At 36.2% G+C, this 21,048-nt stretch overlaps 4 protein-coding genes, 1 long non-coding RNA gene, 1 other non-coding gene and 2 pseudogenes across 7 annotated transcripts; 6 read left to right on the forward strand and 2 right to left on the reverse strand.

Annotated features, from left to right (window-relative positions):
- Nucleotides 1-245: 245 nt before the first annotated feature.
- Nucleotides 246-2,593, forward strand: LOC104704377 (uncharacterized; annotated as a pseudogene).
- A 132-nt stretch (nucleotides 2,594-2,725) lies between these two features.
- LOC104772279 (uncharacterized) lies at nucleotides 2,726-3,725 on the reverse strand. 2 transcript variants are annotated; one of them, XR_015583646.1, is made up of 4 exons: nucleotides 3,482-3,725; nucleotides 3,288-3,394; nucleotides 3,127-3,196; nucleotides 2,726-2,916 (listed from the first exon to the last, which is right to left on the reverse strand). It is a non-coding gene; the product is annotated as an uncharacterized LOC104772279 (long non-coding RNA). The 2 variants fall into 2 exon arrangements; XR_764999.3 differs by lacking the exon at nucleotides 2,726-2,916 and having other exon boundaries at nucleotides 2,993-3,196.
- An 88-nt stretch (nucleotides 3,726-3,813) lies between these two features.
- On the forward strand, nucleotides 3,814-3,887 carry TRNAV-CAC (transfer RNA valine (anticodon CAC)). Its single transcript has one exon. It is a non-coding gene; the product is annotated as a tRNA-Val (tRNA).
- On the forward strand, nucleotides 3,818-6,238 carry LOC104772338 (PRA1 family protein A3). The gene is made up of 7 exons (XM_087490080.1): nucleotides 3,818-4,396; nucleotides 4,500-4,540; nucleotides 4,700-4,778; nucleotides 5,240-5,326; nucleotides 5,408-5,496; nucleotides 5,596-5,667; nucleotides 5,766-6,238. Exons 1-7 carry the CDS (start codon nucleotides 4,239-4,241, stop codon nucleotides 5,867-5,869), a joined length of 630 nt encoding a protein of 209 aa, XP_087346206.1. The 5' UTR covers nucleotides 3,818-4,238; the 3' UTR covers nucleotides 5,870-6,238.
- A 133-nt stretch (nucleotides 6,239-6,371) lies between these two features.
- On the forward strand, nucleotides 6,372-8,289 carry LOC104772422 (uncharacterized). The gene is made up of 2 exons (XM_010497059.2): nucleotides 6,372-6,901; nucleotides 7,583-8,289. The coding sequence occupies exons 1-2, from the start codon at nucleotides 6,565-6,567 to the stop codon at nucleotides 8,119-8,121; spliced, it is 876 nt and encodes a 291-aa protein (XP_010495361.2). The 5' UTR covers nucleotides 6,372-6,564; the 3' UTR covers nucleotides 8,122-8,289.
- A 428-nt stretch (nucleotides 8,290-8,717) lies between these two features.
- On the forward strand, nucleotides 8,718-9,183 carry LOC104704387 (uncharacterized; annotated as a pseudogene).
- A 3,297-nt stretch (nucleotides 9,184-12,480) lies between these two features.
- LOC104772497 (protein phosphatase 2C 37) lies at nucleotides 12,481-14,503 on the reverse strand. Its single transcript, XM_010497170.3, has 4 exons — nucleotides 13,717-14,503; nucleotides 13,271-13,609; nucleotides 13,067-13,172; nucleotides 12,481-12,958 (listed from the first exon to the last, which is right to left on the reverse strand). The coding sequence occupies exons 1-4, from the start codon at nucleotides 14,161-14,163 to the stop codon at nucleotides 12,639-12,641; spliced, it is 1,212 nt and encodes a 403-aa protein (XP_010495472.1). The 5' UTR covers nucleotides 14,164-14,503; the 3' UTR covers nucleotides 12,481-12,638.
- A 4,675-nt stretch (nucleotides 14,504-19,178) lies between these two features.
- LOC104772614 (uncharacterized) lies at nucleotides 19,179-20,956 on the forward strand. Its single transcript, XM_010497229.2, has 4 exons — nucleotides 19,179-19,212; nucleotides 19,473-19,693; nucleotides 20,152-20,385; nucleotides 20,548-20,956. Exons 1-4 carry the CDS (start codon nucleotides 19,179-19,181, stop codon nucleotides 20,626-20,628), a joined length of 570 nt encoding a protein of 189 aa, XP_010495531.2. The 3' UTR covers nucleotides 20,629-20,956.
- Nucleotides 20,957-21,048: the final 92 nt, after the last annotated feature.

Raw genomic sequence — 21,048 nt, forward strand, 5'->3', positions numbered from 1 at the left:
TACGTCTAGTTTTTTTTTTTTTTTTGAATGTGCATTAATGCACAACGTGGAAACAGGTCCAGGGGAATAAATTTAATGATAATTTTATTACAAGTAAACGATGATCGATGACCAAAGTATAAAGATCGTATATTCTGGTCATTATTAATAATATAAACAATAATTTGGTCACTGCACTTGTTACTAGAAACTATGGGGATGCTTGTTTATTAATATGAACACTCCCATTTACTTTACTCCACCAAGAGTGGGAGAGAAGAGCATAAACATACATCCATCATAAACAAAGCAGCAAAAAAGATGCACAAAAAAGGAGTACCTCCTCCTCCACCTCCGCCACCTCTTGGATTTGGACGACATCAAAACAGAAACGGCAAGAATATGGACAAAGACCAAGTAGCTCCACCTCCGCCACCCCCTCCACCTTTTCCATCTTTTGGATATGAACGTTATCATAACGGCAAAAAGATGGACAACGAAGATGTATCTCCACCTCGACGAGCTCATAACCGAAACGGCAAAAAGATGGACAAAGAAGAAGTATCTCCACCTCGACGAGCTCATAACCGAAACGGCAAAAAGATGAAAAAAAGAAAAAGTATCTACACCTCCTCGACCTGGAAGGAGAAACCGCAAAAAGATGGACAAAGAAGAAGTACATACACCTCCTATCTCCCCTCCATTAATGAGACAAATCTCAGAGCCTCCCGCTCTTCCTAAAGACAACCCAAGATGTCCTGTTTCTCATTCAACTCACCCTCACACACTCTGTCCTAGATTAGATGGGAACACCAACTCTAATTGTTTTTCGTGCGGTGAATATGAATCTCCCTTGAACGAAGACCAGAACTACCATTTCTTCTGCCAGACCTGCGATGTGGAGTTCCACAGAGTTTGTCATATGTTCACAAAGACGTTAACACATCCTTATCACCTCCAACACCCTCTTATTTTCACCTACCGGAACTACGAAACCGGGTGCGTATCAGACGGTAATATAGATGAGTCTTTCTGCGCTACAGTTTTATCTGCTGGCTCCAACATCTCTAATACTAATATGTTGGGATCTATCGAATCTGATCAATGCTCATGGTGTGGCAAAAATATCCAAGGAAATTGGTTCTATCGTTGCTCTATGTGCAACTTTTGTTTGGATCTCCATTGCTCCCAAAATGTTCCACTTCTTGTTGTCACAAACCCGAAGAATCATCATCATCAACTCGACTTCTACAAGCGACCACTCTTGACTCCATGTGATGATTGTGGGTTGGTCAATGTGTTGGATCCAAGCTATGCTTGTTTTGAATGTGATTACATGGTCCATCAAAGTTGCATCAACTTACCACGAGTCATAAAGATCACGCGTCACCAGCATCGCCTTTTTTACACTCCTTTCCTCCAATCCAAGATTTCAGCATGTCTGATATGCTACAAGACAGTTGACACCAAGTATGGCCAATATTTTTGCAACCGCGAGAATTGCTCTTACGTAGTTCATTCAAAATGTGTAACACATGAGAACGTATGGGACGGGAAAGAGCTCGAACGGGCACCCGAAGTACCTGACGAGATTGAAGATATCCTCCCATATAAGAAGATTTGTGGTGATGACTTAATAAGACACTTCTCTCATGACCATCTTCTAAAGCTCAAGAAGTATGATGGTGTTAGAGATGCAGAGAAGCAATGTCAAGCATGCATCCTTCCTATAGACTGTCGTGATTTCTACAATTGCACGCACTGTGATTTTTTTCTCCACAAGGTATGTGCTTGCCTTCTTCGGAAACTGAGTCATGCGTTACACAAACACCCTCTTATCCTAGACACCTCTCCTCGAAATTACTATGATCTCATCAATTGTTCAGCCTGTTCCAGAAAGTTCACTGGTTTCAGGTACATATGTACCAAAGCTAATTGTGTGTCCAAGCAAGTTCAGATAGATGTTCGATGTATTTCATCAGTTCCTGATTATTTCACACATGAAAGTCATGAACATCCTCTATTTATCTCCACGTCTTCCAAAGGTGAAAACAAGACTGGTTGTGTGGGTTGCAAGAAGACAGGTATGCGATCTTACCTACAGTGTACTAAATGCAAATTTGCTATGTGTTGTCAATGCGCTACAATTCCAACTATAGTAAGCTACAAATACGACAAGCATCCTCTGTCTCTTTGCTATGGAGAAGAATCTGGTGATAAGTACTGGTGCGAAGTATGTGAGAAAGAGGTTAATCCAAGGGGAAGGTTTTACAAATGCAACGAATGTTGTATCACTATCCACCTTCATTGCATATTCACATCTTCTGCTTATATGAAGCCTGGTTTCAGATTCAAGTATTACTCGTCCAAAGTGGAAGTTCGTCGCAACGGTAACATCACTCGACCGTATTGCGTTAATGTGGTCATCGTTGTCCAGGTTACATCTACTACAAAAACGATAACTCTGTAACCGTTACTTGTTCTTTGAACTGTTTAGATAAAAAGCTGACGCGACGGCATGCATCGTGAGCTCTCTTTGTGTGTCTCTTTTGTTTGTTTTTTCTTGAAGAACTCTGAAATCTCTAAAGAATTAAAATCTCTTTGAATTTCTTCATCTCTGTTTTCTTAATAGACTCAGAAGACATAGTTTCGCAAAATAGACTCTGTGAAGGTGCATGGAAAAAAAAATAAGTAGCTTCAACGTTTTCATCTACCAACCAAGCACCATGCAAACTATCCTCAAAACTAGTAAACCAAAAGTTCATTTCATTGAACATTGTTTAATGGCAATCACAAACATTAAGATAGAATTCGAGATGATGATTCATCTCAAATGTATTTCTTTTTGGGAGATGAACCAAGATGGCTTCAACAAAACAATCTGCTCTCTCTCTGTGTCCCTAATATGTAAGGATCAAACTAGTGTCCTTGATGGACCTTAGTTTACAATTTCCAAGCAAAGGTCCATTGTTAGGTTCAGGGTTTTCATTAAAATAGATAATCCAGCTCAGGATGAGTCAAAGAAGCTATGTATCAGCTAAAATAGAGTATTCACAGAGTAACACTACAAGTCTGATAGAGAAACTTTATATGATTAAAGAGAAGAAACCAAAAAAAAAAAAGATCACACTTGTGTGTTTGTGTTACCTTGCCTTTGGTTCCGGCTACATATGGATAATGCTCATCTTTGAAAGGTCACATCTTCCAGGCCAAGACTCTGCATATGCGTTGTTGTTACGTTAAGAAAATAGAAAAAAAAAAAAAAACACCAAAATCAAACAGAGAAATCAGAAAGAGAGTAAAACAACCTTTACATAATCAGACATCAAACTGAACTGATCTCCTCTGTTGGGCCTTGGGATCAACGATGACAACACAACGAACCAGCGCTTCCTCATATGGATCACTCCACCACCTGCTTTTCGATTCAGAACAAAATCAGTGATATATGTATATAATAAAAAGATTCATCAGGAGCGAGAATGGAAGAAATTGACAAAACCTCGAGGTGCCGCCATGTCGATCTGCTTTCCAGAACAACTGAGACTATCAATGGAACCCGAGAGTCTTTACAGAGAGCAATTTGAGATGAGAGAGAGACAAAGAGTGGTTATATATGCTCCCAATTTTAAAAATTTGGAAAAGATTCGCCATTGTTGGTGAAGCTTGAGGCAATAGAAGTAGTAGATCACGAACGGCACGGTGTGCTGTGTGGTACCAAAAAAAAAAAAAAAAAAAAAAACAAACGAAAACAGCAAACATTCTTTTGTTTCCTTCATATGTTTTTTTCATCTATGATATATCTATTTAATAAGTAGAGAAGTAGACATGATCGTCTGGGTGGTGTAGTCGGTTATCACGCTAGTCTCACACACTAGAGGTCCCCGGTTCGAACCCGGGCTCAGACACTTTTTTTAGTTTGTTTTTTTTCTTTTCAAAAATTGCGTTGCTGGCCACATCATCATCTGTTGTTTACACGCATGCTATTATTATGTTCATTTCGCACGCGGGGAGGCACTGAATAAATAACACACGTGCCAATCTTCACTTTTCCTTGTTTCTTCCCTCATTGCTTGAAACCACAGGGAAAAAAACAAAAACAAAACCTGAGAATCAAAATACCCACGAATTCGAATCCCTAATTAAACCCTATTTTTCCATCTTTGTCTTCGAATTCGTGTAGGAGGTTATTGTTTCTCTCTTGTGATATATCGATCTCCATAGTTGCTGAAGAGAGAGAGAGAGAGAGAGAGAAAGAGATGGATTGGGATAGCGTTGCTGCTGAGGATGTGATTGAGGCGCTAAGAGAGGTTGAATGGTCGACGAGTCCTCGTTCCTTGGCTGAGTTCTTCTCCAGATTCGCTTTTCCTCGATCTTTCTCTAAATGGATGAGCCGTCTCAAATGCAATCTCTACTAGTATATTTTACTCTTTACCCTCTCTTTGTTTCCTATATACATATATATATGCTTATTCGTGTTTGCAAATCCAAGTGTTGATTTTGATTCATCCTTGTTTCAGCTATAGGACGAATTACTTCATCCTGTTGATTTTCGTTCTGGGTATGTCCAAAGTCTCCGAATTACTTTTTTTTTTATTTTTTTTTGGCTGTAAATGAGAAACCTGGGATTTTTTTTTTATTTAAGATCCTCTTGAGCTGTGTTTGATACTTAACAACTGGGTGTTATAACTCTTTTTTTTCTCCCCTTTTTTGGACTCAGGTCTTGCACTTATCACGCGACCTTTGGCTATTCTTGGTGCTGCTCTTACAGCCTTAAGCTTGGCTTTCCTAAACGATAGGTATTTTCCTGTTAGTTTCTTCTTGTGTTATTGTTGCTTATAAATGCATTTGTTACCCTAGTTTTTGTTGGTTCACATCTATAGAATGGTTAGGAGGAGAAAAGAATGGTTTAGGAGGAGGTTCTCTATATGCTCAGTGATCAGCCCTTGTAGTGGTTGTGCTTACTCCTTAGTATTAGATTCAATAGGTTATGGCTCTTGGTTCTTAAAACTTTGAGTGTTACGGTTCATCTATCTTCGGTGATTAGCCCTTAAGTCTCTGTGCTTAGAATTCAATAGATTCTGGTGTTGTTTCTTAAAACTTGAGTGTTGTATAAGGTTTTTTATTTTCAGTGATTTGGTTGTTATTTTTTTTTTACTTTTACCCATTAATCTGAGGGCTTTGTGTGTGTATATGTAATCATGTGTGTGTCCTTGGCATCTATGTCAAACACTCTATGGGGGTTTGTTGTCTTTTGCAGTTTTGCAGCTACTTTTAATGAGAAGGTGATCCGGACCATTAGGCATTTCTCGCCACATTTAGCTGCAAAAATGAGGCCTCCTCACATGTAAGTACTATTAATTTGATTCCCCTGGAAGTTTTTTTTACAGACAGTTTTTGATATATATTGCTTGTGAACACCTTTCAGGCCTGTCATCCGCGGGAGATCTGCAACTAGAAAGACAGTCTACGTTTGTGGCCAGCCTCGTTTGGTATTTGTCTTGATTGGCTTAACCGGTACTTATATCTTTTATTCTTAGTCAGATATATTCTCTCACCTGTTGATATGCAACTTGGTGGTGAACTGATGCAAAATATTGATTTTATCTTATGTAGCCAGTTTTGTCCTGTGGTTTACTTCCTGCGGTTTGTTATGGGTCCTCTATGCATTTACCACTGCCCTTCTCAGTAAGTTATTGCACTTCCAAGGAATTATTCGTTCATCTTTTTCCCCCTTATTGGTCCAGTAAAACATCTTTTGACTTGAAAATTTCTCTCTCGTTTAGTGATCCTTCTTCACGCAACCCTGAGAACTCCGAACCTCAAGGCACGCTTGAACACATTCCGTGAAGAGTTCCGGGCTGTCTGGCGCAACTACAGTGAACTTTAAAGTCAGCAGGAAGCATTGATTCGAACTTGAAGCAAAAAAACCAAACCGAGACATAACGGTTTCAAGTTTCAACTAAGGACATGAAACTCCAATTCCTCCCATCATGTGCACAAACAATCGCAGCTATTCTTGTCTTTCTAGTAGTAAGCTAGTAATTATAAGGCCACTTCTTTGATTGCAGATACGGCTCTTTGTTCTAGTTAGTTGAATAGAGAAGTTAAAAGCGCAGACAGAAATATAGTGTTTTGCTCTTAAGGTTCCTTGTAATGCTGCTCAACACTAAGGTTAAGGTCTGTTGTAGTGAGACTCTTACTCTTCTAAGTCTTTTACAGTGGTAAACTGGTAATGATGATGATTCAGCTTACAATATCTTCCTTTACGCAGAGTTTTGGTTTTGGTAGACAAAACATGTGGGCTTGCTTGTTATATCAATTCATCATAAAAGGCCCACAAAAAATATATATTATTAATAATATTGTGATGAGGGTAGGATTCGATCACAGGACCAATAGAGCAAAACATCTAATTAAAAAAGATCAAAACGGTGCGGTTTAGTGATAGACGGAGTTACGAAGCGCACAGAGAGATAAGATACGAAACCCTAAAAGAGCTTCTTCTTCGCTTTCTTCTTCTTCAATTTTTAGGTTAAACTGAGGGCAAAAGCGGCGCATCTGAATCCCAAAAAACGAGAGACGATGACGATCGATTCGCAGCAAAAAACGAGCAAGTTCCGATGGGGGGAGATGGACGAAGACGACGATTTGGATTTCCTGCTCCCTCCCAAGCAAGTGATTGGCCCGGACGAGAACGGTCTCAAGACCACGATCGAATACAAATTCAATGATGAAGGAAACAAGGTCAAGATAACGACTAAGTCACGTGTCCGGAAGCTAGCTTCCGCGAGGCTCAACAAACGAGCCATGGAGAGGAGGAACTGGCCTAAGTTTGGTGACGCTGCTAATGAGGAAGCTGGTAGCCATCTCACTATGGTCTCAACCGAAGAGATTCTTCTCGAACGTCCCAGAGCTCCTGGTAAGATCCTTATCTCTCTGATGATTATGATTCTGTTCATTTGAGATTCGTGGGATTGTTAGAATCAATTTTGCTAGGATAAATTACTCACCTTTAATGATTGTGTCTGTGATCTGTTAAAGACTATGGCCTATGGGAGTGAGGTGACCAATTAGCGAATCACATGTTAGCCGTGAGGCTACTTCTTTGTGTGATTGGTCAGTATGTCACCAATAGCAGTTTATATTGTTTGTAGTCCATCCTTGAGTACGAGCTGACATTGTGCTCTCACTTTTGTGGCTGCTAACTGTACACCTAAATGTTACAGCTTTACATAATTCTCTTACTTGATGATGTGAAGCTTTTAGTTTAGATTGTTAAATCTTTAAGCTTTTGTCCTGTGAAATGTCTACTTTTTGTGTTCTTAAAACTGATCCTTGTGTTTCAATGAAAAGTTCCTTGTTAATGTTAGTAGGGCTTTCTTGATCAATCTATTATTGATTTGTGAATGACTCTCTGTATGTATAGCCCACCAAAGATGGTGTTAGTTAGGGACTTCTGCTATTTTTGATTCTTTGGCTAATTATTACTGTATCATTTCAAAGATGAGTAGTTCTGTGGCTATGTTAGTACTGTTTAGTACAAAGTTCACTGCTTATTAGGTTATCTCTGATCTAAACGGTATGTGATGTGATAATTCAGGTACCAAAGCGGATGATTCAAAGGCAACAGGAGACGGTTTGTCTCAGCTGGGTAAAGGTGCGGTTCTCATGTTGTGCAGGATATGCCACAAGAAAGGAGATCACTGGACATCAAAATGCCCTTACAAGGATCTAGCTGCACCAACCGATGTCTTCGTCGACAAGCCACCCACAGGGGAATCATCTACCACATCCGCTGCGCCTGGAACTGGCAAGGCTGCGTATGTTCCGCCTAGCATGAGAGCAGGTGCAACCACTGTTGGTTCAGACATGAGGAGGAGGAACGATGAGAACTCTGTGCGTGTAACCAACTTGTCTGAAGATACCCGTGAACCAGACTTGATGGAGCTGTTCCATCCGTTTGGAGCTGTCACGCGTGTCTACGTGGCCATTGATCAGAAAACTGGAGTGAGCAGAGGATTTGGTTTCGTCAACTTCGTGAGCAGAGAAGACGCTCAAAGAGCAATCAACAAATTGAATGGGTACGGTTATGACAACCTCATCCTCAGGGTTGAGTGGGCCACTCCAAGACCTACCTAGAAAGAAATGTCTGATGAGACCTTAAAACTCTTCTCATTCTCGTCTTTCCTGTTATGGATTTTTTGTTTATTGACCATTTTGTTTGTTGGTTTGGTTATGGACGAATAGATAAGAAGTTGTTCAACTTCTCTTTAATACATAAGGCATGCTACCAATTTAAGGTTAAAATGTTTTAATCAATCTCATATATTCGCAAAGTTTATGAATATGATAGCTTTCTAATGGTTTTTGCGATACGAGTTTTTTTTTCCCCTTATACGTGAGTGAATTTGTTTTAACTTCTCAAGAGAGGAATCAAAATATATCATATCGAACATGTGTTCTTTGTTTTTTCCATGAATTACATTATACTCTAAAATTATCTTGTTAATTTTCCTCTTCTTTTCGTATAATTAACCAAATGGTAATAAGTAGATTCTTTGAATTGTAAATTATGATATTTTCTTATCATTGAATAACAATAAGAAATTTTCCTTTTGTTAAAATTTAGTCTACAAAAGAAATTTTCCATTTATTTTTAAGCTACATATATACTAGCTTAAGTAATTTTTTCTTCTAAGTAGAAGCTCAAATCTTAGATTTTCATCGGAAAAAAAATGAAGAAGGTTTCACAACTCAGAGTTATCTTCCGTGACGAACTACAAAATCTCCACAAAGACTCTGTCCAAAGTCTAGATGTCGTCGGGAAAAACCAATCTGGTTCATCGTCGGACAACGAACGCGACAGATTCGCCAGCTTGTTTTCTTCTTGGTCATCGTCTTCGTTTCAAATGCCTCTTCAGTACCCGAATTACACAAAGGAACAGTACGAGATTATGTCGGAGGAAGAGCTCGATCGACTTCTCAAACTCTATGGTCTGCCAATAGATGTCGGTGACTTGTCTTGCAAGAAAGAATTTGCAGTCGGTGCATTCTTGTGGGAGACGGGGTTAAATTCTTCACTGGATGAGCGTGATTCAGTAAACCCTAATTCTTCCAGTGGTAATCTGGATGAGAGATCTTTTAATGGGATTGATGACGGTTCTCGTAAAAGATATGATTCAATTTATATTTCGTGTGTAGCAAGTTATGAAGTGAAACCCAAATATTGCTTGGCCCTAAAGTTTCGTTTCTGGTTGTTTATATATGGATCGTTAGTTATGGTTTAGGAAGATAATTATTTACTATATCATATTACTTTGCTTGGCCCTAAAGTTATCGTCTTTTTTTCTACAACTGAACGAAAGTCAAAAGACTCAAAAACCCCCAACTGAATCAGGAAAGAAAATATGGTTTAGTGCACTTTGCGATAAACTTACCAAACTTACTTTCATAGTTATGTGTTGTTTTGGTTTTGGCCAAGGTTTTGTAATTTCCGTTCGTTTTGATTATGAAAGAAGAAAAATAATGACTAATTTTATTTATAGCGTTAGTGGCATCCTCCAATCCCCATATAAAAGAGGGAAAAAAATAGCCAAAATTCAAAAATATTATAAGTTATAAGCACACCTAATTACCGAATGTTCATACCCTAAACAGGTATGCTCTTTTTTTTTTTTTTTTGGTCAAACAATCAGGTATGCTCATAAATCGAAAATATCATATAGTTCTTGTGGAGCAATATGTTATATGTGGTTGTTTCTTTGGTTTTCCTAATTTAATTCTCTGACAAATTTTATAAAACGTTAATTCAGCTTAGCCGAGAGTTCAAGAAAACTAGTCAATCCATTTTTCTAGTCAAACAGTATTCATAAAAGAGAAGCAAGTCAGGTTGTAACTTGTGAGAATAAATAAGCTAGGGTTGTGACTTAGACAGTGTGTTTAAAAGCTGCCGAACAATGAGAAAAACAAAAGCTTCAAACAGAACTTCAAATTCTAAGACCACCGACCAAGAAGAAAGATAACACCAAAGAGTCTATCAAACTATATATAGAAGCATCATCTAAAACTATGTATAGAAAAATCGTAAAGCCCCAAAAATAGTGTAAATTGCTCGTTGGCGCTAATGATCGTCACCATGAAACTGCATCATTATCCGACTGGGATCCTTTTAAATCATGAAGATGGAGATGCGACGTTCATATCTTCTGCATATGGTGTTCTTCTATGGTTTGTATTTGCTTCAGTAGTCTCCACTCTCCAGTATTAATGTAGCAACTTTACTAGATCGTGAACATTTATTTTTTTCTTCAATTAATTATATACCATATGGAAATTTCTATCTTTTACTATTTTAAGACATCATTTTTTTTGTCCATCGTTGACAATTACATCATTTAGTAAGAAAGAAACCATTTTCGAGTATCAAATACAATATATTATCTCTGACAATGGTGGTCTCGTAATATCCATGAGGTCATCAATCCACGTCCTCGGCTTAAACCTGGCTCAAGTCTCTCTCTATAAGAGTTAATTAATATCAAAGTCACCCAAATTGTAAGAAAAGATATGTTATCTATCTCTAAGCATATAGCGAATGCAGAATATGATTCCAGTGGGAGAATAACATTTTCTATAAAATTGTTTGTCGTTTGGAATAAAACTATTAGTAAAACGATTTGGAAAATAGAAAAAACATTACCGAGCATTTCACTTATGTGTGCTGTAGTACTTGCATCGGTCAGCAAATATTATCAAAAGAACAAGTTCCTCCATTATGCTCCAAACACGTGAAACAACATTTTAAGTTAAATCATGCTAGCAAAATGGATTTTGTTTAGCTACAAAACGTATAGAGTTCGTTCGTTGGTTGCTAAAAATAGACTTTCATATACGTGATACTCAATTGATAACTTCTTTTAATGTAACACAAGGAACTCACGATGTCATGTAGCCTTCTTCAACACTATAAAGTATGAACCATTAGGGGACATGAGTAGAATATTTAATAGGACAAAATGAAACAACATTATGATGTATAGAGAAAGAAAAAAAGGGTTAAAGAATAATTGAGAAAGATAGGTCAACATCAAATCTTGGAAACCAAATCTCACATACACCAAATAGACGCGTGTCATTGTTTGATTGTCACAAGTAGGCATAATAATCTTATCTAAGATCCCACTTGTGTTGTGTCCCTCTCAATCCCCCAACTCAACTCAACTCTTATTGTGTTGCCCTCTCACTCTTTCCACGAACCCAACAGGCAACAGCTAAAAAAATCCATGATTGTATAACATTATGCAATTCCAAATCTTGATAATTCTTGACAGTGCCTTATCTTTTAATGGTGAAATCTCCTAACTTCGACCAATTGTGACCCTATTGGATTAATTATACAGTTGGGATGGATAAATTTTACCGTAGTTAGTATGGTCTGATGATGTTACACTTTCTTATGCAATAGCTTCTACGGTTACGAAAAATGTGTTCAACATAACCTCATCATATAACACACACTAGTGGTTTTACTAAAAATCAAAAGAGTCCAATTTAGATGGTTAAATTGCCGATTTTCAAAATCGATAATGCATGAAAATATTAGCTAGTCCACGTCTAAACACTCATTCATCAACCTAGCAATACACAAAACATATTAACAAAACACAAAACGAGAACGTATGATTTAACGCCTAACAAACAATTATAAAAATTATTGTCAAGTTAATATACAACATGATTGGATCGTAAAAGAAAGATTTGATTATTTGGTCATTGTGGCAACTGACAAGTTGCAAGTAATGGACGGTTACGGCTTGATATAATATATACTATTTTTTTGTTCAAGTTGATAACTTGATATTAATAAATTCATAAAAGAATTTGAAGATCATTTTCTTTTTCCTTATTTCTTCCTAGTTGATACTATTTTAGTCAATTAATCAAATTCCGTTTTAATAAAATGATTGATTCCCGACCTTAACTGACATCAAGCATTCGATAATGTTGGCCAGACAAGTCTCTTAATTATCTTCATTAATTTTAGAATAACTAATAGTCTAATACTAGTAATTAAATTATTGTACTTTTTTGTTTTCATTGATATTCCAGCTGAGTTTCTTCCACCAAATTATTTTAAAACAATATCTTTACCGTAATTAAAAAATCGATAATTAACTTCACTATTATTTATCCTTGAATATTTATTTAACAAAAACAAAATCGAATGCGCTAAAAGTTACACACGCTATGCCACGCCAGTGTGTCCCATGCTAATCACAAATATTAAAGTAATGAACTTTGAGATTGGTTAAGGTTCGTACAAAACCGGCTTGCATTTCAAAATGAACAACAACAAGTGTGTAAGATTCAAGTAAATACGAATAATTACTTTGTTTTGAACTTAGCGTATTACTGTTTACACATCTTATGCTTTACGATATAATATGACTAATGACTTTACCTAAAGATATTTGTTTAAAAAAATATAGTAATACGCAATTTGCCTTAAACAGCTCTTTTTCTTCCCCAGCCTGAATTAAGAACCGTTTTAAAAAATAACCTTAAATGAGAAAGAAAAAAATTACAATTAGGCCTTATGTAACAATTTCTCTAATGTACTACTAATTACTACTCCCACAATTAAAAGCACTAATTAATTAAGACGACGACGACTGATTATTATTATTCCTCCTCTTTCTCAAGTCAACCACCACGACGCTCACGTTATCGGAGCTCTGTCTCGCTAAAGCCAACTTCGTCAAGAGCAAAGCCGCGTCTGAACACGCGTTGTGAGAGTCCTCACCATCCGCCGCATCAGCACCTCGAAGGCACATGCGAGCCACTCCACAAGCCGTCTCATTAGGCACAACGTCCCATAGTCCATCACTTGCCAAGATCAAACACTCATCGTCATCTGTTCGATCCGTCACTGTTACCTCCGGATCCGGAATCACATATGGTTTCAAGTAATTATCGCCTGTTAAAAAAAAAAAAAAAAAATCAAAAAACAAAAACAAATCAGATTTAGGTTTTATTAATTAGCTTTCCAAAAAAAGCAAAACACACAAGGAAAGATCTAACTCACCAATAGCTCTAGACATGGCGAGAACTCCAAGAACCCTAGCTCCATCCCAATAAATAACCCGCCCACCCGCTTTCTGGATCCGAATCAATTCATCGGGTCGATCCGGCTGTTCAAAAACAACAACACAAAATACTCTTTAGAAACCAAACGATCTCGTTTACATATACAAACCAATCCATTATACACATATTTACTTATAACTACCTTGTGATCAACGGAGAGAGGGATGGCTACGCCGTTACGGCAAAGCACGGCGCGAGAGTCGCCGCAGTTAGAGACAACGATCTTCTCCGGCGTGACAACAGAGACAACAGCGGTAGATCCAACAGCATCACACTGAGGAGACTGCAATTCACATCTACAAAAGTTCTTCAAACTCCGATTTGCACCCGTAACAGCTAAGTTACACTCTCGTTGGCCAACTTCTTTGTCCATTTTCTTAAAACACTTCATCATCGTCTCCTTCCACACTTCTTCTGAAGCCATAACCTCAACCTCCTCTTTCACAATATCATGCAACCGTTCTCTACACTTCTCCGCAACCTAAATTTAAAAAAAAAAAAAAAAAAAAAAAAAAGCCATAATTAGAAACCAAACGAAACAAACATCAACGAGGAAACGGAATCAAAGAGAAGGTGTAAACAACGTACATGAGAGCAGCCATGGCCGTCAAAGACACCGTAGAAATGAAGATTCTGAGAGTTGCGTTGAAGAAACGAAGGATGAATCGACACAGCGTCTTCCATGTCTCTCCTCCTACCACAAACCGACGTCGTACCGATCTTAGGCACATCGGAGAAGAAACAGCTCTCTGCTACTTCCGTAACAAAATTCGAATTCGTAACAACCTTGTTGTTGTTGTTTCTATCAGTCCTCACATTAGTTTCCAGATCTAGAGTTCGGGGAGGGGCATGTAACACTGTCTCGCGTTTCTGCCGTTTACGGGAACTCTCAAGCGGAGGAGCGACGGCGGAGTCAGCAACAATCTTGATCGAAGGGAGTAGATCTAACCTCCGTCTTAAAGAAGCACGAGTCGTTGAATCAACAGGTGCCGCTGGTTCAGTCTCTCCAACAACACCACAACAAATCCCAGCCATTTCGCTCTTCTTCTTCTATTAAAAAAAAAAAAAAAAAAGAAACACTATAATAATATCACAGCAAAAAAAACTTGGTTCTCCAAAATTTGCAGAGATCAAAATCAATCAGTGAGAGAGAGAATGAGAGAGAGAATGAGAGAGAGATATTATAGAGGAAATGGAATGGGATTTTTTTATAAAAAAAAAAAAAAAAAAAAGAAAAAGGTTTGATTTAAGGTGAAGAAGAAGAAAGAACAAACAAATATTTTTTTATTTCGTAACACGTAATTAACGGGCAGGGGGGGAGGAGTTGCTGACCGTCACAATCAACGGGCAGGATCCGACACGTACCGTTTGGTGTGACGTAACCATTTTCCTGGTACCTAGATACAATCTAAACCGTCCGTTCTTCTTTTTTATTCTCTCTCTCTTTCCGATTTATAACACGTGTTTATCTTTCTTTTGGATACGCCGTTAACGTGGCCCAATCAGAGATCGACACAGCTTAACGGTAACGACCGGCCTTTCTTGACACGCATGTGGTCCACCCCTCCCCTTCGTTTTGTTCTTTTTTTCTTAAACAAAAGTACCCTAATTATACGCTGTTGATTAAGATAATTAGAGTCAGAGGTCAAAAATAATGCTCTTTCAATAATGGGGTTTGTAATCAAAATTTGTCAACTTTTTCAATAACTAATATGGATCAGTACAAATCTCTAGATAATTAATTCAAAGTAACAGATTAGAAAACTATGTGATTTCAAACTATTTAAAACTATGTGATTTCACTTATTTTCTTTTTTAAAAAAATACAATTCTATTATAATTATATTAACAATTTAAAACTATGTGATTTTACTTATTTTATATAAAAAAATACAGTTGTAAATATCTTATAGTCTTTAAATCATAACCTAATTAACATTTTAGTCATATTTCCCTTTATATTAATATATCTTCTTTTGAAAATCCTTGTAGGATCTCAAATTAACCTGAGTAGATCTGATAAGAGAAATTAAAACTAGTAGATTCTTTTCGTATTGTGAGGTTGATTTTAGAACACTGACACTATAATAGAATCTTCAATACCAATGACTAATGAACAAACAGAATGATATATAGATCATCCACTATTACTAAACATTTACGCTCTCAATGGTTGGAACTATGTACTAAACAATGTGTATTAATAATTTGGTAATGGATCATATTTAAAGCAGACCAAAAAACGTATATAATAGTTATATTTCACTCTATACTAATATGTGTTTTATTGGTCTAGACTTGATCTGGAGTTAGTATAGAGTATATCAAACAAGTGTATGAATGGTAGAAAAATAGCAGATTGGTCCGACTTTTATTCGGTATGGAGCGTACCAACCAACTATTTACGGCCATAATTATTTTCTATTTTAAGAACAGAATCTAGCTAGTAATATCACTATACCATTCATATCATCTCTTATAACATGATAGGAAACATTCTAATGTTTTGAACTCTAGTTTTCAAGTATGATTAAATCGTTTGATTTGTAACACAAACGATGTCCCTGATCGTACCATCAAGTATAAATTCGCTACAAAAAAAAAACAACTCACCGTACATGAACACATAATATCTAAAGTATTTTATAGGTATATTAAGATCCAAAATAGACGGAATAATTTTTGGTTTTAGAAATAAACAAGGAATTAAGATCCAAAATATCCCGACAAGGAAATGTCGTCTGTTCTCCTCTCACTTCCCACACACACATGCCAAACTAATTATGTATGTTTAGACTTTAGACAAACAAAAAGTATATAGCTTACGTACTTTTGTGGGTTAAAATATAAACGGATGTAAATTTAAAGCTAGTTATACTTCTTCGGCGTCTAGTTCTTTTTTTCGTTTGATGTTAATGCCTTTCATAAACGATCATAAGTTCACAACCTAACTCAATGAAATAACCAGTGGCAGTAGGCAGTAGTAGATCCGTAAAAAGTTAGTATAAAAAAGTGGAGAAAATGTGAGAAGGTTATAACGGGTGTCAAATATATAACCGATATGGGTATTCACAAATTCACAATTTTTAGTTTTTGAACTTAGATATTATAGTATTAACTATTGACAAATGATATAATGCATGATTACATCATTTGATTACAACTGTTTCATCTCATTCCCACGCATTGTCCCATCTTGTAGATATTGGTTGACAACGAAAAATGCTCGAGATATTTTGGTTTCGTACTGATTGAATAAAAGATTTTTTATTTGTTCATGCATGATTCCTTCTATTGCTTGTGCTTGTGTTTGCTTAGTCGATGTATGTGTTGCATAGTCGACACGTGGTAATGTTCGCCCTCCCACTTGTACTTGGTTTCACTTCACATCACCGATTCGCACAGTTCAAGAAGAGGTGTCTTCGATCACGTCTATTTTAAAACACACGTACGTAGTCGTCTTTTCGTATATTGTAAAGGAAAAAAACCCAATTAATCTTGAATCTGAAGAGACATACTATATAGTATTAGTATATGTTCTACAAAATATCTCTCTTGTCATAAATAAATTGTTTTCAGATATCTTCCACTTCTTATTTATTATTCTGGTTTTTATATATATACAAAGGAATCCTTAAAGAGAAGGTTTCCTAAGATCATCATCGATCACGAGTGGAGAAGAATCTAGCTAAACATTTGAGTCTTTTTGGCCTCGTAAAATTATAAGCCAAAAATCCAAAAACTTCTGTATCGATCTTTAATTATCATACCAGTTCATGAATATGACGAAAAGACACATTTTACAAAGCAGATAATTGTAGGAACTTACGTGAATTAATTACAAATGCTTTGCCAAAAAAATCAGCAAACTATAATTTTGTTTTCAAATCAATATTTTAGTGAAATCACTCAACAGATATCTAGTCATGATAATCAAATACGTTAATTATTTCAATCAAGTTCTTGTTCTTGATCAGAACGTCACACAGCAACAACTACCCAAAAAAAAAACCAAACTAAAATTGTAAAACCCATAACAAGATTTAAAAAAATCATTATTTGTCAAAACTTTCTATTTTAGATTTTTTGTGATAATTAATGTTGTTGCATCTGCACCACACTAACTCCATCGTATCCAGCTGTGATGTAAAAAAAAATAAATGCGTCTACGTAATGCGTAAGCCCGTGAGAGAGAGTTAGAAACACGCGCTCTTCACTTTGTACCTACTGTAGTAAAGAGAACGAACTCTGAAAACTGGAGGACTCCTGCCAAAAAAGTATCTTGTCTTCTTTTTTTTTTTTTTGTTTAAATTAAAAAGCCTCCAAGACGAGGTTTGAACGACACGTGTTTGGTCTGACGTGGATACTGTAAGATGCTTCCTCGGTGACTTCTCCATGACTCGATTTCGGCGCTTCTCCACGTTTCCATCAATTACACGAATACGGCTCTCTCACTTATTTTCTCTATTTTTTTTGTATTTGTTCTTCAAGTCCTCGTAATATATTTTTTATTGTCAATTACAGCACATAAGTTTTAAACAATAGGAATTTATTATATACAATGAATGTTTAAACTATCACAATTTGGATACCCTTAGATGAACTCTACCCATAGTAAATTAATATATATGCATTGATTGAATAAGAATTTGATATTTTATTTTAAGATCTTACTATCTAAATTAAAAATATATAATTTGTTTCCAGTTCAGCAAGAACAATATGATTTCGCTTATCATAAATTAAAAAAAAAAAATCTTTTGAAAATCTAACAAAAATTAATTATGAAAAAACAAAATTACAAGTTCTTGATCATCACCTACATTATGTGTATGGGAATCTGGAACAAATTGATAACATCCTACAAATATGGTGACAATATGCAAATATTGAAACAAATTGGTCTCTTTTTATAGATTCTAGGGGAGACACATATGACATTTATAATACTAGTATAAATAGAATATCGGATCGGCCCTTGGATATTTTTCTGATAAGCTATAGGATGTTTACACACGTCCTCTTTGGTATAAAGGAAAGCAGTTCTAATCTCACCAAGCTTGGGACAGTATAAAGTACGACCAACCAAATGTACTAGAACACGTTGCATGTTTATAGCTGTCACGAAACAGACCTACCACTACTACCGCCACGTGACGGTCAAAATGAAAGGTTTCTGGCCAAACCTGTAAAGAAAAGAGATCACCGGCACGAAACCTAACACATCACGAATTCGACCGGTCTCGCTCGACACGTTATGCATGTTTTTTTTTTCTTCTGGTTCGTTTAATTATAAGAATTGGCCAGTTTGGTCGATTACATTAAATATTCAATTAGGAGAGACTAAAACTATTTCGTACTAGTTGTACACGTAACCTTAAATTAATTGTCTTTAGAAACTTCTTCCATATGTCTCATGACTCACGAATCATGACAAAGAAAACTTCTTTCTATGTGTTTGATCTCCCTACGCAAGAAAAATGTACTCATTTTTATAATTGGAAGTTTCCGCATATTGTTATTTAATTTTCAGTTTAGTTGAGTTCTACAGAGAGTAATTAAGTCATCTAAGGTTTTAATTTCTATTTAAATCCCAATCAAATGACTCGGATACTGGAAAAGATAGTAATTTTTCTAGTATCGCTATGATTTAGGCAAGATTCTCATGTAGTAACACTCGAGTATATATACGTCCAACTACGCTAGTGTCCTGTAAAATTCAGTCGACTATGCTATGTTGAAGATATCTTAAGAGGCTTGCACATTGCAAATCCAAGATTCTGAAATTAACCTGAGACATTTAATAATTCTACGATGTCGCGTCTAATATATTTTGATTCTTCAAAGATAATACTAAATAAATAAATCTGTTATTTATTTTAATTGCGTCTACTTTTTGACATTTGTGTACGTAAACTATTATATATCGCCGTGGAATCGGCATGCACCATGACATTTTCCCAACATGCAAGGATACGACAGATTATTTTAATAATCACCAATTTTCTAGTATTATTTCTTTCCGTAATTAAACTTCAGAACCTGGGACGATGGGATTGGGACCTAGCGCATTCACTGTAAAATGTAAATCTACCATGATCGATAACGTAAATCTATAGGAATCAATCATTTGTTTAGACCATTGTAGCAACCGACTAAGACCATGGCCAGTGGAGTTTTTTTAGGGTACTCAGATCATTTCTAAGTCCAAAAGAAAAGAATAATTAAAAGAATTGGCCCACAATTACATAGAACCGTTGCTCTGCGGAGTATCGGAAGAAATTGGGAAGACATGGTACGTGTCAATTTCTAATTTCTAATTGGACTTTGATAAAATATAAAAGACAAATTTTTTTTTTGGCTTCATTTGCCTCTTTTCCCCGATCTATCTCTTTCCTCTCTCTCGACAACGGTGAATCAGCTTCTTCTTCCGGCTTCAAAAACACAATCCAACTATCAAAAATCTCGAGATCGAGATCTCAATCACAGATCCACACTAAGCTATGAGGAGAGTCACCAGACTTGCTGCAAGGACAATCTCAGCCTCCGACGCAATCCTGCTTTGGTATGTTTTCTTTCCAAATATTTGATTTTTCCACATGGATTTTGTGTTTTTTGATCTGCATGATGAATGTGATCAGATGTTTTTGTTGGGATCAGTTGGAATTTGAATCATTTAGTTTTTGGCTGTTTGATTTATCCAGATTAGAAATGTATCAGAGTGTGATTGAATTTGGAATTGAAAAAGATCACCACTTTTTTGTTCTTTGATTGAATTGGAATTGTTCAATTGTGTTGTTTTATGTGATGATGCGCAGTTGATTGATCCGGTGGACAATTAGTGAATAAGTTTGTTTTGATCTTCATTAGCTGATTGTTGATAGAGACTTGAAGCTGATATATGAGTTAGGGTTAGATTGATTTGTATTTATTAGTGAATAAGTTTGTTTTGATCTTCATTAGCTGATTGTTTGATTGTCTTGGTTTAAGTATTAGTAAGTTTTCAGTTTGTTTGTTCTGCAGGTGTTTATGAAGGGTCCTTCATTGTATGCTTTTAAAGGTTTGGCTGGTCAATTTGCGCCTATGGGAGTACATATATCAATGCTTCTGATCATGGTGGGTGGAACCCTCAGTGCGACGGGGGTTTTCTCAGTTCTAGCAGATGCTTTTAATACCGAAGTTCATATTAATCGATTCACCATGGATTATTATGATAATGGAGAGGTGAGTGATACCGAAGCTCACAACCTGCATCAGGTACTTATCTCATTCACATGTAAAAATAACTCTTAAAATCGTTATCAATCACAGTCCTATTTTATACCTATGTGTTCTGGCACTTGGGTCTACTAGATCTTGGTCTTCCACCTTTAGCAACCTCTTCATCATCTAACTCTGTTTTCCCTTTTTTATATGAAGATATGGGCACTTCAAAACGGAAAAACATTGGTGGTCGGGGGAAGAACCAACAGAGCAAAGAACGAATTCCTGATGATATGAATTGATTGCTTGATCAAGTTCCTGAGCTAATCAAATAAGAATACTTCAGTTGTCTCTGAGCAATCTTGATTAGCTCTGCGAACTCTGGTACATTTCAAGACAAAACCAATATAGTTATACAGAATTATGAAAAAGGTATAGTTTTCAAGAACACAAACACATTCTACATGTTGCTGATCACACGAAGGTGAACCATGTTTTGTGTTTAGGATACTGTATTTGTGATTTGGTTGAAAATTGCTAGGTCATATTTTCAAAAAGAAGAGTGTGTGTTACAGTCTGTATTTTTCCTTTTGTTTCTAATAAAAAGAAAAAATTGTTTTCACAATGATTTTAGTTGAAAAAACCTTTATAGGTTTCTCTAGTGGAAAGATAAATTTTGTTAAGTATTTAGTGGGTTGCTATAATTAGATTAATATT

This window comes from Camelina sativa, chromosome 1, assembly GCF_030686135.1.
Source record: "Camelina sativa cultivar CO46 ecotype springtype chromosome 1, ASM3068613v1".
Lineage (NCBI taxonomy): Eukaryota > Viridiplantae > Streptophyta > Magnoliopsida > Brassicales > Brassicaceae > Camelina > Camelina sativa.